Source organism: Jaculus jaculus, chromosome 8, assembly GCF_020740685.1.
Source record: "Jaculus jaculus isolate mJacJac1 chromosome 8, mJacJac1.mat.Y.cur, whole genome shotgun sequence".
NCBI lineage: Eukaryota > Metazoa > Chordata > Mammalia > Rodentia > Dipodidae > Jaculus > Jaculus jaculus.
The window spans coordinates 100209979-100234551 of record NC_059109.1 but is presented as its reverse complement, the minus strand read 5'-3'; the positions used below and the strand labels follow the sequence as shown (position 1 = coordinate 100234551).

The window sequence follows — 24573 nt, the reverse complement described above, 5'->3', positions numbered from 1 at the left end:
ATATGCCATATTGTTTAACTCTAAAGTTTCTTTATTGATTTGTGGTTTAGATAACCTAGCTAAAGATAAAAGTTAGGTACTGGGGCTGGATGGATGGATTAGCAGTTAAGGCACTTGCCTGCGAGGCCTAAGGATCCATGTTCAACTCTCCAGATGCCACGTAAATCAGACATAGAAAGGTGAGGCAAGTGCAGGTTTGGTCATACCCACTAGGTGGCTCAGCGTCTAGAGTTCAATTTCAGTGGCTGAGGCCCAGTTCACCAATTCTCTCTCTCTCTCTCTCTTTTGCTTGCTCTAAAAAAAATAAAGTTTTTAAAAGTTAGGTACTGAAGTCACATACTATTATAGTATCAAAACCTATCTGATAGAATATATCTGTGCCATTGGTGTTTGCTTTATAAAGTTAGGAGGTCCAACATATGATTCATATAATTGTTATATCTTTTTGGTGAATTATTCCCATTTTTAACATGTAGTACCCTTCTTTATCTCTTTGGACTAATTTTGATTTGATATCTACTTCATCATATATCAGAATAACTGGTTGGCATTGGATGTAAGACAGCTTCTTCAATAAATGGTTCTGACAATGGATATCTCTATGTAGAAGTATGTAGGGTCCTTGGTCCTGCCCAGATCCTGGCTTTGCTGCAGCTCTTTGCTCAGGTTTTGTGTTGCACTGGTGTATAAGGAGATTGTGAGTCATTGTCTGGCTTTATGTAGGGACTGGGGAATCAAACCCAGGTCACTGGGCTTTGCAAGCAAGCACCTTTAACAACTGAGCCATCTCTCCAGCCCCAAACCATACCTTCTAAGACCTACTTAGAGCTTCAGTTTATCATGCCAACACAAAGCTGATTTTTTTCTTTGTACAGATGGGCTTGTGTGTAGAATGTGGAAGCATGGTACCCATGAACACCCCTATCTGTGTAGTATGTGAAGCTCCTCTGGCTCTACAGCTGCGGCCACAGGCAAGTCTTCACTTGAAGGTAATGAAATATAATTTTGTAGAAACGTTATTGAAATACACAGAAAGTAATGTTTAATAAATAGCTATGTGGCTTATATATTCAGAGTTCACCGTTGCAGTTAATATTAGCTTAGAATCTTGCTCTTAAAAGTAGCTTTATGTTTTTGCCTGCTTAATTTGATGATGGGTTTCTAATACGTAGGAAAAAATGATTAGAACTAGCCATATCCAGGCATCTACATTGTAACTCAGACTTTACCTTCCCAGCTTCATGCAGTGGCATCTTGGAGCCTCTTTGTGTTCCTGAGCCCTACCTTCCCATGCTAGACATCAAATCTAAGGCCTCATACATATAGGCAAGCACTCTACCACTAAGCTGTATCCTCAGCTCTCTGTACCATCTTTGTCAGCTACTTTAAACTCTCTCATGCTCCTGTCTTTGCAAAACTTAACATGCTTCATGTCTTTCTCTTCACGTGCTGTTCCTTCTCATTCTAAACATGTATAATAACAGTTAGCAATAACGGTGCCACAGCCTGAATGCTATGCTATCTTAAAATTTCCTCTGCCATAGCCAGGTATGGTGGTACACACCTTTTTATAAATTTTTTTTATTGACAGCTTCCATAATTATAAATAATATCACATCTTTCCCCTTTGAAACTTCACTCTCCATCATATCCCCTCCCCCTCTCAATCAGTTTCTCTTTTATTTTGATGTCATCATCGTTTCTTTCTATTATTATTATTATTCCTATTTCTTCCTATTGGTCTTGTGTAGGTAGTGTTAGGCACTGGGAAGTCATAGATATCCAGGCCATTTTGTGTCTGGAGGAACACATTGTAAGGAGTCCTACCCTTCCTTTGGGTCTTACATTCTTTCCACCACCTCTTCTGCAGTGGACCCTGAGCCATGGAAGTAGTGATTGAGATATTTCAGTGCTGAGCACTCCTCTGTCACTTCTTCTCAGCACCATGGTGCTTTCTGAGTCATCCCAAGGTCACTGCCATCTGAAAAGAGAAGCTTCTCTAACCAAAAGCAAGAGTAGTATTAATATATGGGTTTGAACATTAAGAGACGTGCTCACTGGGCAGTTTGATGAGCATAGTATATATCTTTAGCCAGACAGCAGCAGACGTTATACTCCTAGGCCTCATGACTACCCCTGTTGTAGATTTTCAGTATCAGGGATATATTCCTTCCCATGGAGTGGGCCTCCAGTCAAATTAGAGGGCAGTTGGTTTCCCCCATAACAGATGTGCCACGATTGCACCCATTGGCTCATTTGCCCTGGCTGGCCAAATATAAGGCTTTCAATGTCCACTGTTGGGTATCTTTACTGGTGATTTCTCTCTTTCTTCCATTGAACTGCATGCAGCATGGCTTTTTCCAGCTTTCTGTCAGCTGGTCTACATAGAGGAGGTTTTCAGCCCAGCTCCAGCAGGATTTCTCAGTAACCTTGCAGCCCAAGTTTGTGGAGTCTTCCGCAATAGGGTCTTACCATCTATTCCTGGTAGGAGACCAAAGGCCTTGGTGGTGCATACCTTTAATCCCAACACTTGGAAGTCAGAGATAGAAAGATCACTGTGAGTATGAGGCCAGCCTGGGACTATAGAATAAGTTCCAGATCAGCCTGGGATAGAGCGAGACTCCACCTAAAAAAAAAAAAAAAAAAAAAAAAAAATTCCTCCACCAAGCAAAATAGTTCATTACTTTTGAGCCAGGCACGCCTTTAATTCCAGTACTCTGAAGGCAGAGGTAGGAGAATTGCCATGAGTTTGAGGCCACCCCGGGACTACATAGAGAATTCTAGGTCAGCCTGAGCTAGAGTAAGACCCTACCTCAAAAAAAAATTTTTTTTAAATAGTTCATTACTTTTGTATTCAGCCTCAGTCAGTTTCCCAGGGCATGGGCAGAATGTTACAAGATTCTTTCTCAAAATACAATATGAATGACCTCTAGCCCAGTTTGTGATAAATTATTTATTTTCCTTTAAAATCTCATGAGCATAGTCTTTCTTATCTGCCTTTCTATTGGAACTCTGATCTTCCATAGTCCTCCCAGAATGGCCCATTAAGGCCTGCTTATAGGATTGTAGTGCTTATCTAGTCCACAGCTCCAAACTTTTTCACATTCTTCCCACAAACTAGTTCCAAAGGGCTACAAACCATATGGTCAGGTTTATCACAGCAGTAGTCTCACTTTTCAGTACCAGCTTTAAAAAATATTTTTTTTATTTATATGTAAGTAGAGAGAGAGAGAAAAGAGACAGAGGGAGGGAACGAATGGGTGTACCAGGGCCTGTAGCCACTGCAAACGAGCTCCAGATGCACATACCATTGTGTATTTGGCTTTATATGTGTACTTGGGAATTGAACCTGGGTTGTTAGGCTTTGAAGGTAAGCAAGCACCTTAGCCACTGATACATATCTCCAGCCCTCTTAATACCAACTTTATTAGTTACCAGTCTTGTTAATGTGAGAAAATACCTAGAAAGAACCAACTTTGAAGAGGAAAGGTTTTGACTCATAGTTTAAGGGGATAAAGTTCATCATGGCATAAAGGCACAGCATCAGGAACATGAGGCAGCTGGTCACATTTTATCCACATTTAGAAAGCTCTAGAGAGATTAATGTTAGTGCTCTATTCATCTTCCTTCCTCCCTTCCTTCTTTGTTTTTTCAAGGTAGGGTCTCACTCTAGTCCAGGCTGACCTGGAATTAGTCTCAGGGTGGCCTTGAGCTCACAGCAATCCTCCTATCTCTGCCTCCCAAGTGCTGGGATTAAAGGAACCTTTGCATAATAGACCCTATATAGTAGGCTAGATGACCACTTGAAAGGATTTGAGTTAAGAGTCAGGCATGGTGATAGAAGGATCGTGGAGAGTTTAGGCCACCCTGAGACTACAGAGTGACTTCCAGCTCAGCCTGGGCTAGAGTGAGACCCTACCTCAAAAAAACAAAAAAGAGCCAAGCATGGTGGTACACGCCTTTAATCCTAGCACTGTGGAGGCAGAGGTAGGAGGATCACTGTGAGTTTGAGGCCACCCTGAGAATAGATAGTTAATTCCAGGTCAGCCTGGACCAGAGTGAGACCCTACCTCAAAAAAAACAGAACAACAAGAGAGAGAGAGAGAGAGAGAGAGAGAGAGAGAGATTTGAGGGAAGAGACAGAGAAAAGTAGTGTAAAATTTATTGTTAGGCTTTGGTGATTTCTGGGTGATTTTATAAGAATGACCCCTAATGTAAAGTAGGGACCATGAGTGTTAACAGTGTATCACTGTGGTTCATTGATTGTAGCAAATGTACAGATGTGATGTCAGATGTCTATGGTGGAGATTGACTATACAAATGTGCAAAGGTATTTTTCATGTGGGAACCTTCTAGAATGTCTGTTCATTTTTACTGTGTACCTAAACTTTGAAAAACACAATTTGTTGATTAAAACAGAAATCTAAGATTTTGCAAGTCAGGGCCGAGATTGAGCAGAGATTGGACTAGGTAGCAGTTTTGGACTGTAGTCCTTGCATGCTGGGAGTCTTGAAGTGAAAACAGTTTCATTTGGTTCCATGTCTTACTATTTTTGTTTGATCTCAGTCATTTTTACAAAGGACAGAATATTTGTCTCATTTTTCCCTGAATTCCACCAGATCTTGTCAGAGGCAATATCTTAAGCAAGTTGCAGTCCTAAATTAATTGGAAACCTTGGCAGTTGCAGATTATACTATAATAAATTTAGGAAACTGAAGAATTTCGGGCCTAAGGGTAGTCAGGAACCACTGTGAACAATATGAACAAGACTGATTCTCTGCCTTACCAGCAGGTAGTGGACCTCTGGCCTTTAGGTGTTATCTAAAATAGCATATATGATTTTCATGGTCAGCCTAAAGTCCCATAAGGAATACTCAAATGCATACTTACTTGCTCTATAGGTCATGATATTGAAAAACGTGCTATGAGGTTTCCCATGTGGCAGGGGTGGGGTGGGGCGGGGAGGGTCTTACACATAACCAATGCAAAAATGTCAAATTGACTTCCCCAAACAAAATTAATACTGTTTCTAGTTTGTTTAGAGTTTTATTTCTTTTAAAATTATGTTCATCTGTCTGTCTGATTCTATGTTACCATAATCCCTGAACCAATGCACTGTTCAGGACTGGGCTATAATGCAGCTGGTGGCTGGCTAAGAAGACTACAGGGCAGTGTGTGCAGTGTTGTTTGCTCAGCCATTTCCAATTCTCTGTTGTCAAGGAGAAAGTAATCTGCCGTACCTGTGGCACAGGGAATCCTGCTCACCTGAGGTACTGTGTCACCTGTGAAGGAGCCCTGCCTTCCACACAAGAGGTAGGTAGACTGTGCCAGTTCTATATTTAGTGGCTACTAAATGTCCGTTGTCAATGCTAGTAGAGAAATATGACATGCATAGAACAAACACCATTGTGTGTGTGTGGGGGGGAACCTTCTGAGGAAAATTGAATGCAAGGCTGCAAGGCTTTTATATGTAGAGAACACTATATATTTATCAAACGAACTTGTTTTCAAAGTCTTGACTTCAAGAGATTTCATAAATAACCATTTCTTAGTTTTTTGGGTTTTTTTTTTTTAGCACTTTGCATGAGAGTCTGGCTTAATGCATAGGGAATTGAACCACCACATTTCCTATGCAGGCAGATATGTCTGTGGATTGTGCTTTTTGAAGAGGGTCTCATGTAGTCCAGGCAGGCCTGAATCTTCTGCTCTTCCTGCCTTCATCTCCTGAGTGATGAGATTCCAGATATGAATGCTTACTTGAGTGATGGGATTACAGACACACATACACTTGATTGAAGGGATTATAGACATGCAAACTTACTTGAGTGAAGGATTACAGACACACATGCTTACTTGAGTGACAGGATTATAGACACACGCTTACTTGAATGAAGGGATTACAGACATGCACACTTTCCTGTATGAAGGATTATAGACATGTGCTTTCTTGAGTGATGGGATTATAGACATGCATACTTACTTGGTCTGTGCAGTGCTAGGGATTGGCAAGGGCTTCATGCATGCTAGGCAAGCATATTGCCAACAGAGCTACATCCTCAGCCTGCTTATACTTTTTGAAGTCAAGAATATTATAGCCATTTCTTAGGTTTCCTGCCAGCTTATTTTGAATGTTTAAATGAAGGAATGGGAAAATATACAGCCTAAATGCCTTTTGTGATGGATTCATCTCGGATAACTTGTGTTCATAAAATGTTTCTGATGGGATTTAAATTGCTTCATGACTCTTGCCCCTAGCCAAACAGTACCAAAAAATTAGCATTTATTAGCCAAATTAGAAGGGAAAAATTCCTGCTGGTTTTGATCTACTGTATGCATTTTGAGTGTGGGGTTTGCTCTTATCTCAGAGATTCCTCAGGAAATGGGGCAGCAGATGACAAGTGCTTAGCATTGTAGGGAAGCTGTGAGTTTCCTAGAGATGCTGTAGCAGTTACCTTCTCAGTGCTCGGCCCAAACGTGAGCAGAAACAGCTTATGGAAGGAAAGAGTTTATTTAGGCTTACAGTTTCAATGGGAAGTTTCATCATGGCCAGGAAGGCATGGCATGAGCATCCCATGAGCTGAAGTGTCACATCTTTTCACATTAGCTTGGAGGAAACAACAAGAGTGAACTAGCTAGCTGTGAACATCTAGTGAACTTTACTAATAAACTTCAAGTTCTACCCTAGTGACATATCTCTCTACTTCCCAAAGACTTCACCTACTGGAGTTTAAGAATGAGGCTTAGTCATGCTGTGGTGGTGGGCATCTTAAATTCAAACCACCACAGTGGCTGAAACAAATGCCGCAAACTGTGGCTAAACACAACAGAAATGTGTTGTCTCTCAGCTCTGGAGGTGGATGTCTAAGACTGTGGTGTTGGCATGGCCACACTGACAGCACTGGGGAGGAACAGTTCCAGGCCTCTATCCTTTTATCTCGTAGCCTGAACCTTCCTGTGCATCTAATTGCAACACTCCAGCTTCTGCTTTTGCATCTCTCTGTGGTCTCCCAGTATGTCACATTGTGTTTCCTCTGTATCTGCCTCAGTGTCCTGATTTCCCTGTAAAGACACTGTCATCCAGTCATACTGCTCTAATATCTTTATTGGGATGTGATCACCTCTGAAAAGACAGTATTACCAAATGAGGTCACATTCCAAGGTACTGAGAATTTGTATTTGTTACTTTTCTTGTTATAGTAACAAGATATCCATTAATAGGCACAGTGTAAAGAAGGGTTTCTTTTGGCTCAGTTTTAGGGTATTTCAGTACATCGTGACAGAGAAAGAGTGGCAGTGGGGGTGGCTCAGTCACTCACAACAGGTATGAAACAAAGACTAGGACCCAAAGCAGGGCCTCACCAGAACTTTCAAAGGCCCTCCGGTATCAGCCAAAATGTAACCTCCCAAAACAGAGCCACCAGCTGGGCACCAGGTGTTCAAATACATGAGCCTATGGAGGACAATTTAGATTCACACTATAATAAACCTCAGCCTATCTTTTTCTGGGGATATATAATTCAACTGTTATGGAGGATATGGAAAAGCTACCAGTTAAGGTTATTTCTAATAATGACAGTCTAAGACCTAAAAGAATTCTTAAAAAAAATTTTTTTTTAAGGATCCCGGTTCAATTCTCCAGGACCCATGTAAGCCAGATGCACAAGAGGAAGCATGCATCTGGAGTTCATTTGGCATGCCCCTCTCTCTGCCTCTTTCTTTCTCTCAAATAAATAAATAAAATATATTAAAAATTTTTTAAAAAATATTTTTTGTTAGAGAGAGGGGGGTCATACTAGGGCCTCCTGCCACTGCAAATGAACGCCAGATGAATGTGCCACTTTGTGCATCTGGCTCTACATGGGCTCTGGGGAATCAAACCCAGGTCTTCAGGCTTTGCCAGTGAGTGCTAAAGGAACTCTTTTTGTTACCAGTTTTATTGGGGTAGAATTCATATGAATAAAATCTACCCATTTTAATTTTATTGTGTGATGCATTTTGGCAATTGTTATAGTCACTACTAGGTCTCACAAAGGCCCATATATTAAGGATCGTTTGCAGCTTGTGGTGGTATTGGGAGCTGGTAGAATCTTTAAGAGGTAGGGCCTAATAGGAAATTAAGTTGTTGAGAAGATGTCCTAGGGGATATTGGGACCCAGGTCACTTCCTGTCTTTGTCTACACCTTGGCTATAAGGTGTTGAACATGCTTCCACCGTATGCTGCCAGCATGTTGCAGTACCAGCACAGCTCCAAAACAACAGGGACACTGGACCATGGACTGAAACCACTGAATAAATAAATTTTTTCCCATTTTAATGTCTGTAAGATCTACACTTATATCCTCTTTTATGCTTAGCATTTATGATAGGTATATTTTTCTTAATAATGGCACCTAAAGCTATAAATTTCTGTCTTAGAACTGCCTTCATTGTGTCCCAAAGGTTTTGGTATGTTGTGTTCTCATTATCATGTGATTCTATGATTTTTTTTTTTTTTTTTAGTTTTTCGAAGTAGGATCTCGTGTTAGTCAGGCCTCGAACTCATAGCGATCCTCCTACTTCTGTCTCCCAAGTGCTGGGATTAAAGGCATGGGCCACCATGCCTGGTTTTAATTTTATGAATTTTTTGATTACCTTCTTGATTTCATCATTGACCCATTCATAATTTAGTAATGTATTGTTTAGTTTCTATGAGTTTGTGTATGCTCTATAGTTTTTCTTGCTATTGATTTATAGTTTAATCCCATTGTGATCAGATGGAGTGCAAGGAATTATTTCAGTTTTCCTGTATTTGTTAAGATTTGCTTTGTATCCTAATATATGGTCTATTTGAGAATGTTCCATGTGATGCTGAAAAGAATGTATAGTCTGCAGCATTTGGGTGAATTGTTCTGTAGATATCTATTAAATCCATTTGTTCCATGACATTATTTAACCCAGATGCATCTCTGTTTATTTTTTGACAGGATGAGAGTGGGGTGTTGAAGTCACCCACTACAACTGTGTTTGGTGTTATCTGTGCCCTTAGTTCTAATAATGTTTGTTTGATGAAACTGGGAGCCTCCCTGCTAAGGATTGTGATGTCCTCCTATTGGACTGTTCTTTTAATCAATATAATCTTCTTTATCTTTTCTAACTAATGTTTGTCTGAAGTCTACCCTGTCTGATACTAGGATAGCAACACCTGCTTGTTTTCTAGGCCCATTTGCTTGAAACATGGTTTTCCAACCTTTCACCATCTAAGATAGTGTCCATCTTTTGTGGGGAGGTTTCTTGAAGGCAACAAATTGAAGGATCCTGTTTTTCAACTCAGTCTGCTAACCTGGTGTCTTGGTTGGGGCATTGAGGCCATTGATATTAAGAGTTGTTATTCAGCACTCGGGAGGCAGAGGTAGGAGGATTGCCATGAGTTTGAGGCCACCCTGAGACTCCATAGTGAATTCCAGGTCAGCCTGTGCTAGAGTGAGACCCTACCTTGAAAAACCAAAATAAATAAATAAATAAATAAATAAATAAATAAATAAAACAAAGAAAAAAATTTAAAAACAACAAAGAGTTATTATTGAAAGGTGTGTGTTTATTTTTGTCATTTTTCTTGTTTTGTAGTTCTGCCAGTTTTACCTTTGCTCTCTTATATTAAGTAGTATTTGAGTACACTTTTTTTTTTTTTTCAGGTTCCTTATGTGTGTGCTTTTCTTTCTCTCAGCATGGAGGGTCCTTTCAAGTATTTTCTGCAGAGCTGGTTTTGTTGTCATATATTCCTTTAGTTTGCTTTTGTTGTGGAATGTTCTTATTTCTCCATCCATTTGAATGGATAGCTTTGCAGGTTGACAGTTGTTATCTTTCAGAGCTTGAAATACGTCATTCCACACCCTTCTCGCTTTTAAAGTTTGTGATGAGTAATCTGCTGATGTCCTGATGGGCTTTGTATGTATCTTGAGTTTTCTCTCTAATTGCTTTCAATATATTTTCTTTGGTTTGTGTGTTTTGTAATCTACTTCCAATATGACAGTGAGGGTCTTATCTGATTTTGTATATTTGGCATTTTATAGGCTTCCTCTATCTCTATTGGCATCACTTTCTGTACTTGGGGGAAATTTTCTTCTATGATTTTGTTGAAGATACCTGTTATGCCTTTGGAGTGAAATTCTTCTTCTACTATACCCTGAATTCTTATATTTGATCCCTTCATAGTGTCCCGAAAGTCTTGAAATTCCCATTCATGCATTCCTGTTAGTTTGTCTTTTTCTTTGTTGGACTGTATTAGGTTTGTCACCTGCCATTCTGTCTTCTACTTGATCCATTCTATTGGTGATATTTTCTACAGGGTTTTCTATTTGACTTACTCTGTTTTTCATATCTAGTATTTCTGATTGGCGTTTTTCATTATTTCTATTTCCTTACTCGTGTCTTGTAATGACCTCCTTATTTCATTAAGTTGGCTTCCCGTATTCTCCTTCAGGAGTTTGTTTTCTCTTTGATGCCTCTAATTTCTTTGAACATAGATATAATCATTTTTTTAAAATCTTTGTCAGGCATTTCATCTAAAGCAGCAGGGTGCCTGGAGTTGTGCCAGAGCTGCTCGCTGGTCCTGTTTGTATTCTCTTTCAGCAGCTGCTCAGCTGGCCTCTGCTGGCTTCCTTTTCCAGTTTCTTGACTTTGTGAGGAGGCTGATGTGAGTGGAAAATCCCCTCACCTGTTTCTGCTCCTACCATTCTGTGCCACCACCCGGGCAGGTTCATGGATCAGGGCTGCTGTTGCCTCAGCAGGATTTTGGCTGGTTTCCTCCTTTGTGAGATCTTGGTGTCTTGGTCTCTCCTGCTTCTTAACTATGGTTGATAATAACTTAAACACCTTCACTTTTCAGTAGAAGTGTGTATTTTGCTGTGTTTCTGTTTATTTCCTTCCGTAGGCTGCTTTGGTGTGGCTAATATGCCACCATCTTACCCAAAAGTCCTTGTTCCACCTGTTTTTTTAAATTTTAAGTTTTTATTTACTTATTTGAGTGGGGAGAGAATGGGTGCTCCAGGGCCTCTAGCCACTGAAAATAAACTCCAAATGCATGTGCCACCATGTACATCTGGTTTACATGGGTACTGGGGCATTGAACCTGTGTTCATAAGGTTTCCCAGGCAAGCACCTCAACCACTAAGCCATCCCCCAGCCCTATTTTGTTTCCTGTTGTACATTTCTCCTTAATGTAAGTTTAATTTGATCCTCTGATTGATTAAACTTTAAAAAAATTAAATCAGTGATTTTAATTTTTTCTCTTTTTTAGCACAAACTGTAAATTTCTAAAGATAGCATTTGCATTGCTATTATAAATTAGAATGCAATTCAAAATTTTATCTAATTTCTCTATAATTTCTTCTTTGACTTATATCTTATTTATTTGTTGTTTACTTAATTTCCAAACATATAACCTTTCTCTAATTATGTAACTGTTAACTCAAATATTAATTTTGTTGTTGTCAGAGAACACATTCTGGGTTATTTGTTATTTTTAATTAATGGGATATATTTTGTGGCCCAGTAGGTAGTCTAATTTGGAAAACATGCTAGATGCTTCTGAAAAGTATGTATGCTCTGTCATTAGGTACAGTTTTCTGTAAATATCTGTTATATCTAAGAGGAATGTTATACAGACTACTCTCTCAAATAAATATTTTTAAAGATTCTAGTAACCTTTTTTATAGAAAGTTAAAAAAAAAAAGAGGCTGGAAAAATGGCTTCGCTGGTTAAGGCACTTGCTTGCAAAGCTAAAGGACCTACATTCAATTCCCAAGGACCCATGTAAGCCAGATGCACATGGTGGCACATGCATCTGAAGTTTGTTTGCAGTGGCTGGAAGACCTGGCGTGCCCATGCTCTATCTGCATCTCTTTCTCTCTCAAATAAATAAATAACATATTTTTAAAAAGAATCCTAAAGTTCATGTGGAATCACAAAATACTCTGAATATACAAAGCAATGTTGTTGGGTAAAAAGAACAAAACTAGAGTCATTGTACTTCCTGATGTTCTTCAAGGGCACAATACCCAAAGCAGCATGGTACTAGCATAAAGACATATGCAAGCCCATAGAACAGAACAGGAAGCACTGGGTATGGTGGTGCACACCTTTAATCCCAGCACTTAGGAGGCAGAAGTAGGAGGATCGCTGTGAGTTCGAGGCCACCCTGGGACTACATATTGAATTCCAGGTCAGCCTCGGCTAGAGCGAAACTCTACCGTGAACAACACACACACACACACACACACACACACACAAAAAAAAAAAAAAAACAAACCAGAACAGGAAGCTAACAGTAATACCATCAATTGATTTTTTTTAAAAAATTTTTATTTTTCTTCATGTATTTATTTAACAGAGAAAGGGGGAAAGAGACTGAATGGGTGTGACAGGGTCTGTAGCCTCTGCAAATGAACTCCAGATACATGTGCCCCCTTGTGCATCTGGCTAACATGGGTCCTGGGGAATAGAACCTGGGTCCTTTGGCTTTGCATGCAAGCACCTTATTGCAGTCAGATTCACATTGCTGGTAGAAATCACCCAACCAAGAGCAGCTTGTAGGAAAAAGAGGTTAATTTTGGCTTGCAGGCTTGAGGGAAAGCTCCATGATGGCAGGGAAAAATGATGACATGAGCAGAGGGTGGACATCACCCCCTGACCCACATAAGGTGGATAACAGGAACAGGAGAGTGTGACAAACACTAGCAAGGGGCCACTGGCTATAACACCCATAAGCCCACCCCCAACATACAGTCCCTCCAGGAGGCGTTAATTCACAAATCTCCATCAGCTGAGAACCTAGCATTCAGAACACCTAGGATTATGGGGGACACCTGAAACAAACCACCACATTCTTTTTTTTTTTTTTTGAGGTAGGGTCTCACTGTAGTCCAGGCTGACCTGGAATTCACTATGGAGTCTCAGGGTGGCCTCGAACTCACGGCGATCCTCCTACCTCTGCCTCCCGAGTGCTGGGATTAAAGGCGTGCACCACCACGCCCGGCCAAACCACCACATTCCTAAACTGATATTGACACATGTTGTAAAGTCCAACTTTAAAAGTCCCCATAGTTTTTATCAATTCCAATGATGTTCATATATCCCCATAGTCCAGGATCCTTTAACTGAGCCAAAATACCAAAAACATGCCGCCCTCCCCAAAAAAACATAATGGCACAGAATAAACATTCACTCTACAAAAGATGGCATTGAGCATAACAAAGAAATACTCATGATTTAAACAGGGAAAATACCAAACTCTGTAGCTCCAAGTCCAATAACTCTAGTTAGTGGAAGAAGCTCCCAGTCCAATAATTCTAATCAGCAACAGGTCTCTGGACTTCCAATTCCACTCCTCCAGCTAGGCTACTCACAGTCCTGGAAAACTTCATCAGGGTCAGCAGCTTTCCTTAGCAGCCATCTAGTGATCCCACCAACTCCACTGGGTTTCCATTGCAATTCACGGTTCATCCTCATAGCCCCATTGGGTCTCCATGCAGGCATCCAGCAAACCTGCTTCACACTGCCTATGGCCATTTCCAAAACACAAGACCATGTGGCAAACTCAATGACCGTATCTTTCCTGCATTTCTTATACTATGCAATGCCAGGTAGGGTGCCAGTTTGTTAATCCAGCAGGAAATAAAGCAGACTTTGAAGAACAGGACACTCCTTGAGCACTTAGGTCCCTTCAAACGAGTCTACATTCTTCCTGTTGCTCCAGTGCAGGTCAGCTGGCCCAATCTCAAAGGTTGTAATGTCTCAATTGCAGCTGAATGGCAGCAGTTAACTCTAAGATTTTTCTTTCTGTGCCATATCCCTCTGCTCACACAAGTTCATTTCTACGCAAAGCAACCCTGCACAACTTCTTGGGACATGAGCATAACAGCAAACTTTTCATACAAACTGCTAGCCCAGTCCAAGCAAAACTCCTTCTCACCCTCATAAGTTGTATTTAGAGCACTGAAAGGCATCTCTTAGGCCAAGGTTTCAAATCCTTCCACATTCCTCTTGAAAATCAGCTCCAAAAGGCCAAAGCCACACACTCAGGTGTCTAGCAACAGCCCCCCTCTTAGTACCACCTTACTGTTGCAGTCAGGCTTTCATTGCTGGTAGAAATCCCCCAACCAAGAGTAGCTTGTGGGGGAAAAAAGAGGTTTATTTTGGCTTACAGGTTCAAGGGGAAGTCCCATGATAGCAGGAGAAAATGATGGCATGAGCAGAGGGTGGACATCACCCTCTGGCCCACATAAGATGGAAAACAGGAACAGAAGAGTGTGCCAAACATTGGCATGGGGAAACTGACTGTAACACCCATAAGCCCACCCCCAACGATACACTTCCTCCAGGAGACATTAATCCCCAAATTTCCATCAGCTAGGAACCTATCATTCAGAACACCTAAGTGTATGGGGAACACCTGAATCAAACCAACCACACGTCTTAACTGCTAAGCCATCCCTCCTGCCCCATCAACTGATTTTTTTCTTTTTATTAGTTTTGTACTCAGTGTATACAGTCAAGTTGGTATCATCATTAGCCTCCTCCCTGTCCTTCCCCCCTCTGCAGGGACCCTCCTTGTTGGGGAATATGGGCCATGCATTGTGGGGTTAGTCATCAGTTATGGGTAGAGACAGTGTCTCTGTATATCATGACCCAATGTGTGGCCTTGACATTCTTTCTGCCCCCTCTTCCTCAAACTTCCTTGAGCCATGTTAGGTTCATTTTAGGTATGCTTCAGTGATGAGGTGTTGGGAGCCTCTGTGTCTCTGGATATCTGGTTTGATAGAAGTTGAGTGTTATGTGTGTCTATCTTCTTCACCCTTGTTATGGTACCAGGTCCACCAAGAAAGCAGCACTCTCGCTTGTTTCCCCAATTATTCGTAGTTTCAGTTGGGGCCCTGGTGAGGTATGATGGGCTGGTTCTCTCCTTAGAATCTGCATCCATCTTCCTTTCCTTCCCCAGGAGGTGCAGTATGGTTAGGTGGATGCCATCTTCCCATCAACTGATTTTTATAAAATTTATTTTATTCATTTGCAAGCATAGAGAGAGAGAACCGGTGCACCAGGGCCTCCAGCCACTGCAGAAGAACTCAAGATATTTGTACCACTTTGTACATCTGGCTTTATGTGGGTACTGGGGAATCGAACTTGGGTCATTAGCTTTTACAGGCAAATGTATTAACTGCTAAGCCATCTCTCCAACCCATCAACTGATTTCTTGACAAAGATGCTAAGAATACAAATTATGGAAATGTCAATCTCTTCAATAAATTTTTCCAGAAAAACTGGACATCAGCATGCAGAAGAATGAAACTAGATGCTCTTCTTACTCCATGTAGAATAATCAATTCAAAGTGTATTTAAAGATTTAACAAGACTTGAAACTGAAAACTAATAGAAAAAATGTGAAAGAAAACCTCCAGGGCATTGATATTTTGAATATGATCCTAAAATATAGGCAACAAATTTGAAAATAGATACATGGGGTTACACAGAAGTAGGAGGGTTCTACACAGTAAAGGAACCAGTACAATAGAGGCGGCGTTCAACATGGGAGCAAAATAATGGCATATTGTGTCTGGTGAGAAAACACAAAAACTACTCAATGACATGAAATGGAATAACTTAGCTAAAAGTTGAACAAAGGACCTGGATAGACACTTCTCAAAAGAAAAATTAAATTGAACATCACTAATTATCAGGCATTGCAGGTTTTTTTTTTTTGTTTGTTTGTTTGTTTTTTTCTTCATTGCTGGGACAGTCAACCAGAAGCAGCTTATAGGAGGAAAGGGTTTATTTCAGGCTCACAGATTCCACGGGCTGCTTCACCATGGTGAAAGAACCTGGCTCACTTTATAGATCCACAGCAGAGAGGCAAGGCAACAGCTAGAGCATTACCTGACTTTCTTCATACTTCGTAGGGTTACACTTGAGGTCTTCCGTGTGACATATCTAACCTAGTAGGGCTCTGCCTGCTGAAGACTTATTAGGAAGCTAAATAAAAAACACCTGAGGCTGGGGGGCATACACTTAGTAAAAAACACCTGAGGCTGGGGGGCATACACTTAATAAAAAACACCTGAGGCTGGGGGGCATACACTTAGTAAAAAACACCTGAAGTCGGGCATGGTGGCACACACCTTTAATCCCAGCACTTGGGAGGCAGAGGTAGGAGGATCGCCGTGAGTTCAAGGTCACCCTGAGACTACAGAGTGAATTCCAGGTCAGCCTAGACTAGAATGAAATCCTACCTCGAGAAAAAAAAAAAAAAAAAACACCTGAGGCTGGAGGGGGAGGTTCATACACTTAATAAAAAACACCTGAGGCTGTGGGTGGTCATACATGTAATAAAAACACCTGAGGCTGGGGAGGTCATACACTTAATAAAAACACCCGAGGCTGGGGGGGGGGCCCATACACTTAATAAAAACACCTGAGAGCCGGGCGTGGTGGCACATACCTTTAATCCCAGCACTTGGGAGGCAGAGGTAGGAGGATCGCCATGAGTTCAAGGTCACCCTGAGACTCCATAGTGAATTCCAGGTCAGCCTGTGCTACAGTGAGACCCTACTTCGAAAAAAAAAAAAAAAGAAAAAGAAAAAGAAACAAAAAACACCTGAGGCTGGGGGGAAATCATACACTTAATAAAAAACACCCGAGGCTGGGGGGGGTCATATACTTATATTCAGACCGCCACACTGGGGAAGTGTAAACTAGAACTCCAGTGTGGTCCTGCCTTCAGTGAGAATGGCTGTTATTGAAAAAGACAAACAACCAATGCTGATAAGGGTGCGGAGAAAGGAGAATGCTCATATTCCATTCGTGGGCATGTAAATTAGTATTCATATTGTATAAAACAGTATGGACATACCTTAAACTAGATACATATCCAAATAAAATGGACTCCGTATGTCAAAGAGGTAGCTGTACCCCATGTTCATTGTGGCATTATTCACAATAGCTAAGATGCATTGTTGACCTTTGTCTATCAGCAGATGAACAGATAAAGAGAATGTGGTATGTATGCAGAATGGAGTACTAGCCCACCTTTAAAAAGAAGGAATTCCTGTCCTCTATAACATGGCTGAGCCTGGAGGACACAATGTTTGGTGAAATAAGCCAAGCATAGGCAGACATATACTCACTATGCCAATAATCTCATATACTCACTATGCCAATAATCTCACATATGCAGAATGTGAAAACATCAAACTCATGGAAAATGAGAGTAAAATGATGAGCAGAGAGGCAATAATTTTGGAAGATGTTGGTAAAAGAATCCATTTTAGTTAAAGAAATAAGTTCACAAGAGCTCTGTTGTATATCTTAGAGACTACAGTTGTTAATTATTAATCATGTTGAATATTATTACATGTCATGCATTTGAAACTTGCTTTAGAGACCAAATATTAAGTGTTTTCACTATTAAAAAAGATAATTACACAAGGAACTATATATGGTTGGTGGTTTGATTTGACCATTCCACAATATGGGTATCAAGGCATCATGATATATACAAAAACACCTATAAATTTTCATTGTCATTTGAAGTTTTAAAATGCTTACCAGGGTGGGGGACCCCCTCTGATTGTGATTCTGATAAATTTTTGTATCACGTATTTTGTTAGGCACATAAATGTGATTGTGAGAGTTCTCTACCAGGTAGGTTTGTATCCCTCTCCTTTTACCCTTCATGTTATAGCTATGTATTCTACACCAGTGTCCATTGTGAGCTCTATGAGAATGGTATAATAAACAAATACATAGGAAAGGGAGGGGCAAAGATAGTACTTATGGCCAACTTTAGTTTTCTAGTTTCTGTGACTAGAAATACTGCCTTCTCCTCACCCACCCCACCTCATATGCATTGTGTTGTGCCCTTAGCCACAGGCCAAAAGCTATGAAGACTAGAACTACCTTTGCATAACTTCCCTTCTCCTTGTATATGCTGCTGTCACAGTCTATGTGTCTGTCATTTGCCTGAGCCTGTATATGTTATGAGGAAACTTTATATCTGAGAAGTTTCACTTTTATCATTACCAAAAGAAAAAGTCCATCTTATTTTTCAAAACTTTTTATTGACAACTTCCACACATATAAATAATATGCCATGATCATAGTCCTCCTCCCACCACCCTCCTTTTCTCCCTTCCCAAATTCCACCTCCACTGAATCTCTTCTTCCACCTTGTTTTTTTAAACTTTTATAAATAAAAGATTACCCTAAAATTCTATCAGACCTGATTTCAGAAAGTATGTGTTTTCTGATTGATTTTGTCAGCTCAGTTTGTTTTCATGCTCAGTTTTGAAAAGAAAATATATATTTACATAATAAGAATAATTTTTAAAAATATATTTATTTATTTATTTGAGAGAGAAAGAGGCAGAGGGGAGAGAGAGAGAGAGAGAATGGGCACACCAGGGCCTCCAGCCACTGCAAACGAACTCCAGATGCATGTGCCCCCTTGTGCATCTGGTTTATGTGGGTCCTGGGGAATCAAACCTGGGTCCTTTGGCTTTGCAGGCAAGTGCCTTAACTGCCAAGCCATCTCTCCAGCCCCTGAACTTCTTATATAAATAGTAAAACTATTTAAGTTGATTTTATTAATTATCAACTCGATAATTATTTCTGGTTCTCATCTATGCTTTAGTACTAATACCAAAATCTAATATTTTTAAAAGCTGTATTTGTGTCAGAATAATTTATGAGAATTCATAAGTGAGAATTAGAATGTTTATCATAAAGCAGTGATCTTTGTTCCATCTAAGCTTTATGTCTTTTCTTTGCTTAGCAGCATTAATATGATGGGGTAAGATAACATTTCTTTCTTTAAAGCAGTTTTAATATATTTCAATGAAAGATATGAAAGCTTTGTGTTTAGGAACCCAGGCTGTCAAGATCTTTATCAAAACTTTAATAATTGATATGTAAAAGCAAAAGTGTTCTAATAGTCTCTCTATTGACTTACCCAAGAATCCACCTCCAACTGCACAGAAATGAGAGACATGGACACAGACTATCTCTCTGTTAGGGGCTGATGCACTTGGTCTGGACAGGGCTCTGCTTTAGGATGACAGGTGCCCTGACAAGATTCAGCTGGGCAAATGCAGTTAACTAAAGTGGCCATCTTTGAGAGAAAATTGTCCTTAGAAAGTGCTTTCTCTCTTATATACGTATTATACATGGAATATGTGATGGTAAATATTCAATTATTGATTGAGTCAGTTATTTATTGATTCAGTAATGATTTGAATGAATTCCAAATGCCAAGGCCACTTGTGTGAGAAAATTTGAAGTTACAGTCCTTTCTCTTATAGAAATCAGAAAGCCAGAAGAGAATAAAACTTGATTGTAGAACTTGACTCTGTGCTGAGCATTCTTATATACTAATGTGCCATTGGTCATCTGAAATCCACTGTAGACCTGTGAGGACAGTGTCATGTTGATGGGTTGTGTGAATTCCTGGACAGAAATCAGGTGCTTGGGTTCAAGTATTTGCTTTTATAAACCTCACTGAGTTCATTTCCCACCTCTGTGAAATGGAGAGTGTCAAACTGTGTGGGTTGACAAGAGGGTGCACAGAGCAGGCAGTCAAGGAACTGTCTCCCCTGCTAATACCCTCATGTGGTGAAGAGAGGAGATCTCTTGATAGACAATAGTGCGTACGTACAAGGAGCAAAGATTCTGACCTAGGTCTGCCTACCAGTCTTATAGATTCCTGTGAAACAATTTTGTCTTTGGCTCCTAAATCAAATAACAATTATTATTGTTATTTTTGGCTTTTCGAGGTAGGGTCTCACTCAAGCCCAGGCTGACCTGGAATTCACTATGTAGTCTCAGGTAGCCTTGAACTCACAGTGATCTTCCTACCTCAGTCTCTCAAGTGCTGGGATTAAAGGCATGCTCAACCACGCCTGGCTAAATAATTATTTTTGTAAGTAGAATACTGCAGTTCATGTTGCCTGTCACTACAGCCATGTTTATTCAAAGAGCTAGCAATGTGAGGAGCCAGAAAACTAACATCCCAAAGTCTGCCTTCCCCATCCCACCCCCACTTGACATGCTTTATAGGTAATCCAAAGACAGTTAATCATTCCAGATTTGTCCCTTGGTCAGATCGGTAGCCGTTCCCAAGATGATGGTGGTGGTGCTTCTTTATGGTCTCCTGCACTTTCTTTTTCATTATCGCTTACCTGTGTAGTAGGTATTTACAGACTCCCAAGGCTGTTGAATCTCAAATCCTGCTGAGATGCCATGTAGGCTAAAGGTTAACCCAGAACAAACAAATCATTAGCAATATGTTATGTGCTTGCAAATTCCTTTCTACAGTATGAAGCAAAGATGTGCTCTTAGAGTATAAATGTGACCAAATCTGTCATCTATCATTTTTGCATACCAAGATTAAAAAACAAATAGACATTTTCCTATGGAAACCAGAATCCCAGAAGATAGAAGATAAATCTCAGCTGTGGCCCCTAAGGTAGCTCTGCTCTCCATACAGCCTTGGGTAACTAGTAGCGTGCTAGTAGGTCAACAATAAGCTTTCTCAGCCTTTGTTTGATGTGGAGGAGTGTCAAGATGTCTGAGGCACGACCTGATATTAAAGAATAAATACCCTTTCAGGTAATTTATTAAATGGTGAATCCACTGTACTTTTACTCTTTGGGGGCGGGGATAATGTACTTCCAGGGCTTTTATTTGGAGGCTTTGGTACTTTTTTGGACTGGGTGGGGACTGGAGTATATAACATTGCTGCTGCCCTTAAATACTTATTTTATTCACCAGTGGATGCGCAATGGAGGGAAAGTCCCTCCCACACCCATTCAGAATGGGGAGAGCATTTCTTGCTCCAGATGTGGTCGCCAGAACCTCTGGGAAGCAACCTTCTGTGACTGGCGTGGAGTGAGTATTGAAACCTTGTTGCTGGAGCCTAGGAGAGGCATGCTCTTCCTCCATGGAGACAGTCTTGTGATGTCACTATTTGTGAATTTGTAGGTAGAGATAATAGTTGCTATGACACTGAAAATTTTGAATTTTTTCTCATCCCCATTTTAATTTCCATTTATATGTGGTTAAACCTATCTGTTCATTTATTAACTGTTGGCATTTCTTCTATAAATTGTTTGTCTGTCTTTTAATCAACATTCTACAAAGTATTCATGTGTTTATCTGAGTATTTTATGTGATTAATAAAAGGTGTATAGTGAAGTTATCTCTTTTCATCTCAGTATATAGTGCCTCTCCCCAGAAGCACTGTTACTGAGAATCTGAGATGCTCTCTCATATCGTAAGGGAACTGGTAAATGGTGTAAACACTGACCCATTTCTTTTCACTCAGTAACGCATCTTGTTAGTGGCCTCTTCATTCTTTCCAAGAGCTTCACTCTATTCCATTGTCTGACATACTGTATATATTGGATGTATTTAGGTGATCCCCTATTGCTGGACACATAGGTTGTTTCCAGTTATTTCATCTAAAACCATAGTACTGTAAGAAATAGCCTAGAGGGCTAGAAAGATGGCTTAGCAGATAAGGCACTTGCAAAGCCTAAGGACGCATGTTTGACTCCCCAGATTCCACGTAAGCCAGGTGCACAAGATGATGCATGCACAAGGTCGCACATGCTCACAAGGTGACACACATGTCTGGAGTTTGATTACAGTGGCTGGAGGCCCTGGCACACACCACTTCTCTCTTTTGCTTGCTCTTTCTCTCTCTCTCAAACAAAAAGGCCAGTCTATTGGGCCTGCCTCAAAAAAAAAGAAAGAAAGAAATGGCCTGGAATATATTTCTTTAAGTTCTTATCCATTTCTAGGATAAATTCTAGAGGTTGAAATGTTAAGCCAAAGGGTCAGAAAATATGTTATTTTAGTGGCTAGACACTGTATGTTATGAGAATAATCTGTATGAGAAAATTATAACTCTAAAATCACAAAAATACTTTCTGTATTTTCACTAGGTTGGAACTTCTGCTAGCCACTCTGTTTGCCCTAAATGTGGGGCTAGCAATCATCTGTCTGCCCAATTCTGTGGCTCCTGTGGCACTTACGTGAAGTCCATGACAAGATTTGGCATGGACAACACCTTGTCTCTAGTTGCTTGTGGACATGGCCCTTTTTCCAAGGTGAGGCCTGCACTGTGGTGAGAACTGGTGCCCAGGTGTAACAGCATCTGCATTTCCTGGCCTCTGAGCCCAGCCAGGGAGGAGAACTAGAATATGCAGATCTTTCACATGAACTTTGAACTAGATGTGTAAATAAATTCAGTATAGGTTGTCCAACCTGTAATGTTTTGGGGATATCAGGGACCTCCCTGGTCAACAACTCACTGGAAGGTATCTCGTCCCTGGTACTAAAATTTTTCTAGTAACAATCTACCGCTCCTGAGTGTTCCATTGTCCAAAAAAGTAGGTTTTCATATGATTTATTTATGTCCTCTTAGATTTTTTTTTAAATTTTTATTAACATTTTCCATGATTATAAAATATATCCCATGGTAATTCCCTCCCTCCCCACCCCCACACTTTCCCATTTGAAATTAGATTTTTTTTTTAATTAAAAATCTGCTCAAGTTCTAGGCCAGCCTGGGCACAAAGGGAAACATTCCCTACTTCTCCACAAAAAAAAAAAAAAAAAGATCAAAGAGCTAAATATGCATCTGATTGATGTAGATTAAGGTCCAGTAGCATTGTTAGGTGAGTGGACATAATGCCACAAGAGGGAAATACATTTCTTCTGCATGGGATAGAATATACTTCTCTTGCATCTTTGTGTGTGTGTGGGGGTGGTTCAAGGTAGGGTCTTGCTCTAGCCCAGGTTATCTGGAATTCACTATGTACTCTCAGTGTGGCCTTGAAATTGGATCTTTCTCATAATATCTTGCTTTCCCTTCTCTGTTAGGTTTTAGGCATTAATAACATCTGGGTGTACTTTGAGGAATAATTCACATGGTCATTTTCAGCACAACTCCCTCTTCCAACCCATTTTTTGTCAGTCTTATGAATTGTTCTAAGCTACATGAAAACTTTCAGATTTCTTCCTAGCTCTTTGTAAATGAAACCAAAGGCTGGTAATTATTAGATAGATTTCACATGTGATTAGCACTTTGTATTCAGTTATAGGGAACTCATAATCTTCTTCCCTCAAAGACTTGTGGGATGGCCACTTGCCCATGTAATACTTTTGTATAAGTGAAACAAAGCTATTCTTTTTTCTTAATTTTTTTTGTTTATTTTTATTTGTTTATTTGAGAGTGACAGAGAGAGAAAGAGGCAGAGAGAGAGAGAGAGAGAGAGAGTGTGTGTGTGCCAGGGCCTCCAGCCACTGCAAATGAACTCCAGATGCATGCACCACCTTGTTCATCTGGCTTACGTGGGTCCTTGGGAATTGAGCCATGAACTGGGGTCTTTAGGCTTCACAGGCAAGTGCTTAACCACTAAGCCATCTCTCCATCCCCCAAAGCTGTTCTTTTCTGAAGGCTCTTGACAGCCATATGTTGAAAACTGAATTTTGTTAAACATTCTCTTTACCAGAAAGTTTATCCTAATAAATATGCAAATATATATTGTCTACCATGAGAAGTAAATGGTGCCCCTATAGATGACATTGGTCAGTACACAGCCTATACAACCTTATATGATGGTCTTCATAGGTCCTACAGAGAAAATGTTGGTTCCCAGTAACTGAGTGTAGCATATTCAGTCATAGAGTAATGAAGGCTGTGTTTTGTTGAGTTATAGAGCTGAGAGGACACATACCTTCTGGGTCCCAGGGAGGACATAGGCATATGTTAATTTGCTAAATTAATAAGTGGCCAAGGGAAAGAGGCTGGCTTCATGGATCAAGCTAGGAGTTACTGGAAAAGACAAGAGTAAGGAAAATAAGGCAAGGAGGAAATAGAAGCAAAGACTTTTGTTTCAAAGAAATACTTTGGAGGCCGGGCATGGTGGTGCACGACTTTAATCCTAGCACTCGGGAGGCAGAGGTAGGAGCATTGCCGTGAGTTCAAGGCCACCCTGAGACTACATAGTGAAGTCCAGGTCAGCCTGGGCTACAGTGAGACCCTACCTCGGAAAACAAAAACAACAAAAGAAATATTTTGGAGATACTTTAAAAAAATATTTTTATGCCAGGCATGGTGGTGCACGCCTTTAATCCCAGCATTTGGGAGGCAGAGGTAGGAGGATTGCCGTGAGTTCAAGGCCACCCTGAGACTCTATCATGAATTCCAGGTCAGCCTGGGCTAGAGTGAGACCCTACCTCGAAAAACAAAAACAAAAAAATATTTTTATTCTTTGCAAGCAGTGAGGGGGTGTTGAATGGCACCCCAAGGCCTCTAGTCACTGCAAAAAAAAAAAAAAAAAAACCTCCAGACACATATGCTCCCTTGTGCATGCACCTGGCTTATATGAATACTGGGAAATTGAACCTAGGTCCTTTGGCTTTCTTTGCAGGCAAGTGCCTTAAATGCTAAACCATCTCTGTAGCCCCCATGGAGATACTTTGATTCTGATTAAAATAGTTTTCAATGAATGCAATAGAGAGACAGGATTAATTATATTC

At 40.4% G+C, this 24573-nt stretch overlaps 1 protein-coding gene across 4 annotated transcripts in view; it reads left to right on the top strand.

Moving 5' to 3' along the window:
• Dzank1 (double zinc ribbon and ankyrin repeat domains 1) overlaps nt 1-24573 on the top strand; it is a 93454-nt gene that overhangs the window by 44456 nt on the left and 24425 nt on the right. For 2 of the 4 annotated variants that reach the window (XM_045157357.1, XM_004668707.2), the window contains exons 9-12: nt 876-989; nt 5221-5313; nt 20797-20913; nt 21972-22136. In XM_045157357.1, coding sequence (XP_045013292.1) covers nt 876-989; nt 5221-5313; nt 20797-20913; nt 21972-22136 — 489 coding nt within the window. The remainder of the gene's footprint in view (nt 1-875; nt 990-5220; nt 5314-20796; nt 20914-21971; nt 22137-24573) is intronic. The other 2 variants (XM_045157358.1, XM_045157359.1) reach the window with 2 other exon arrangements.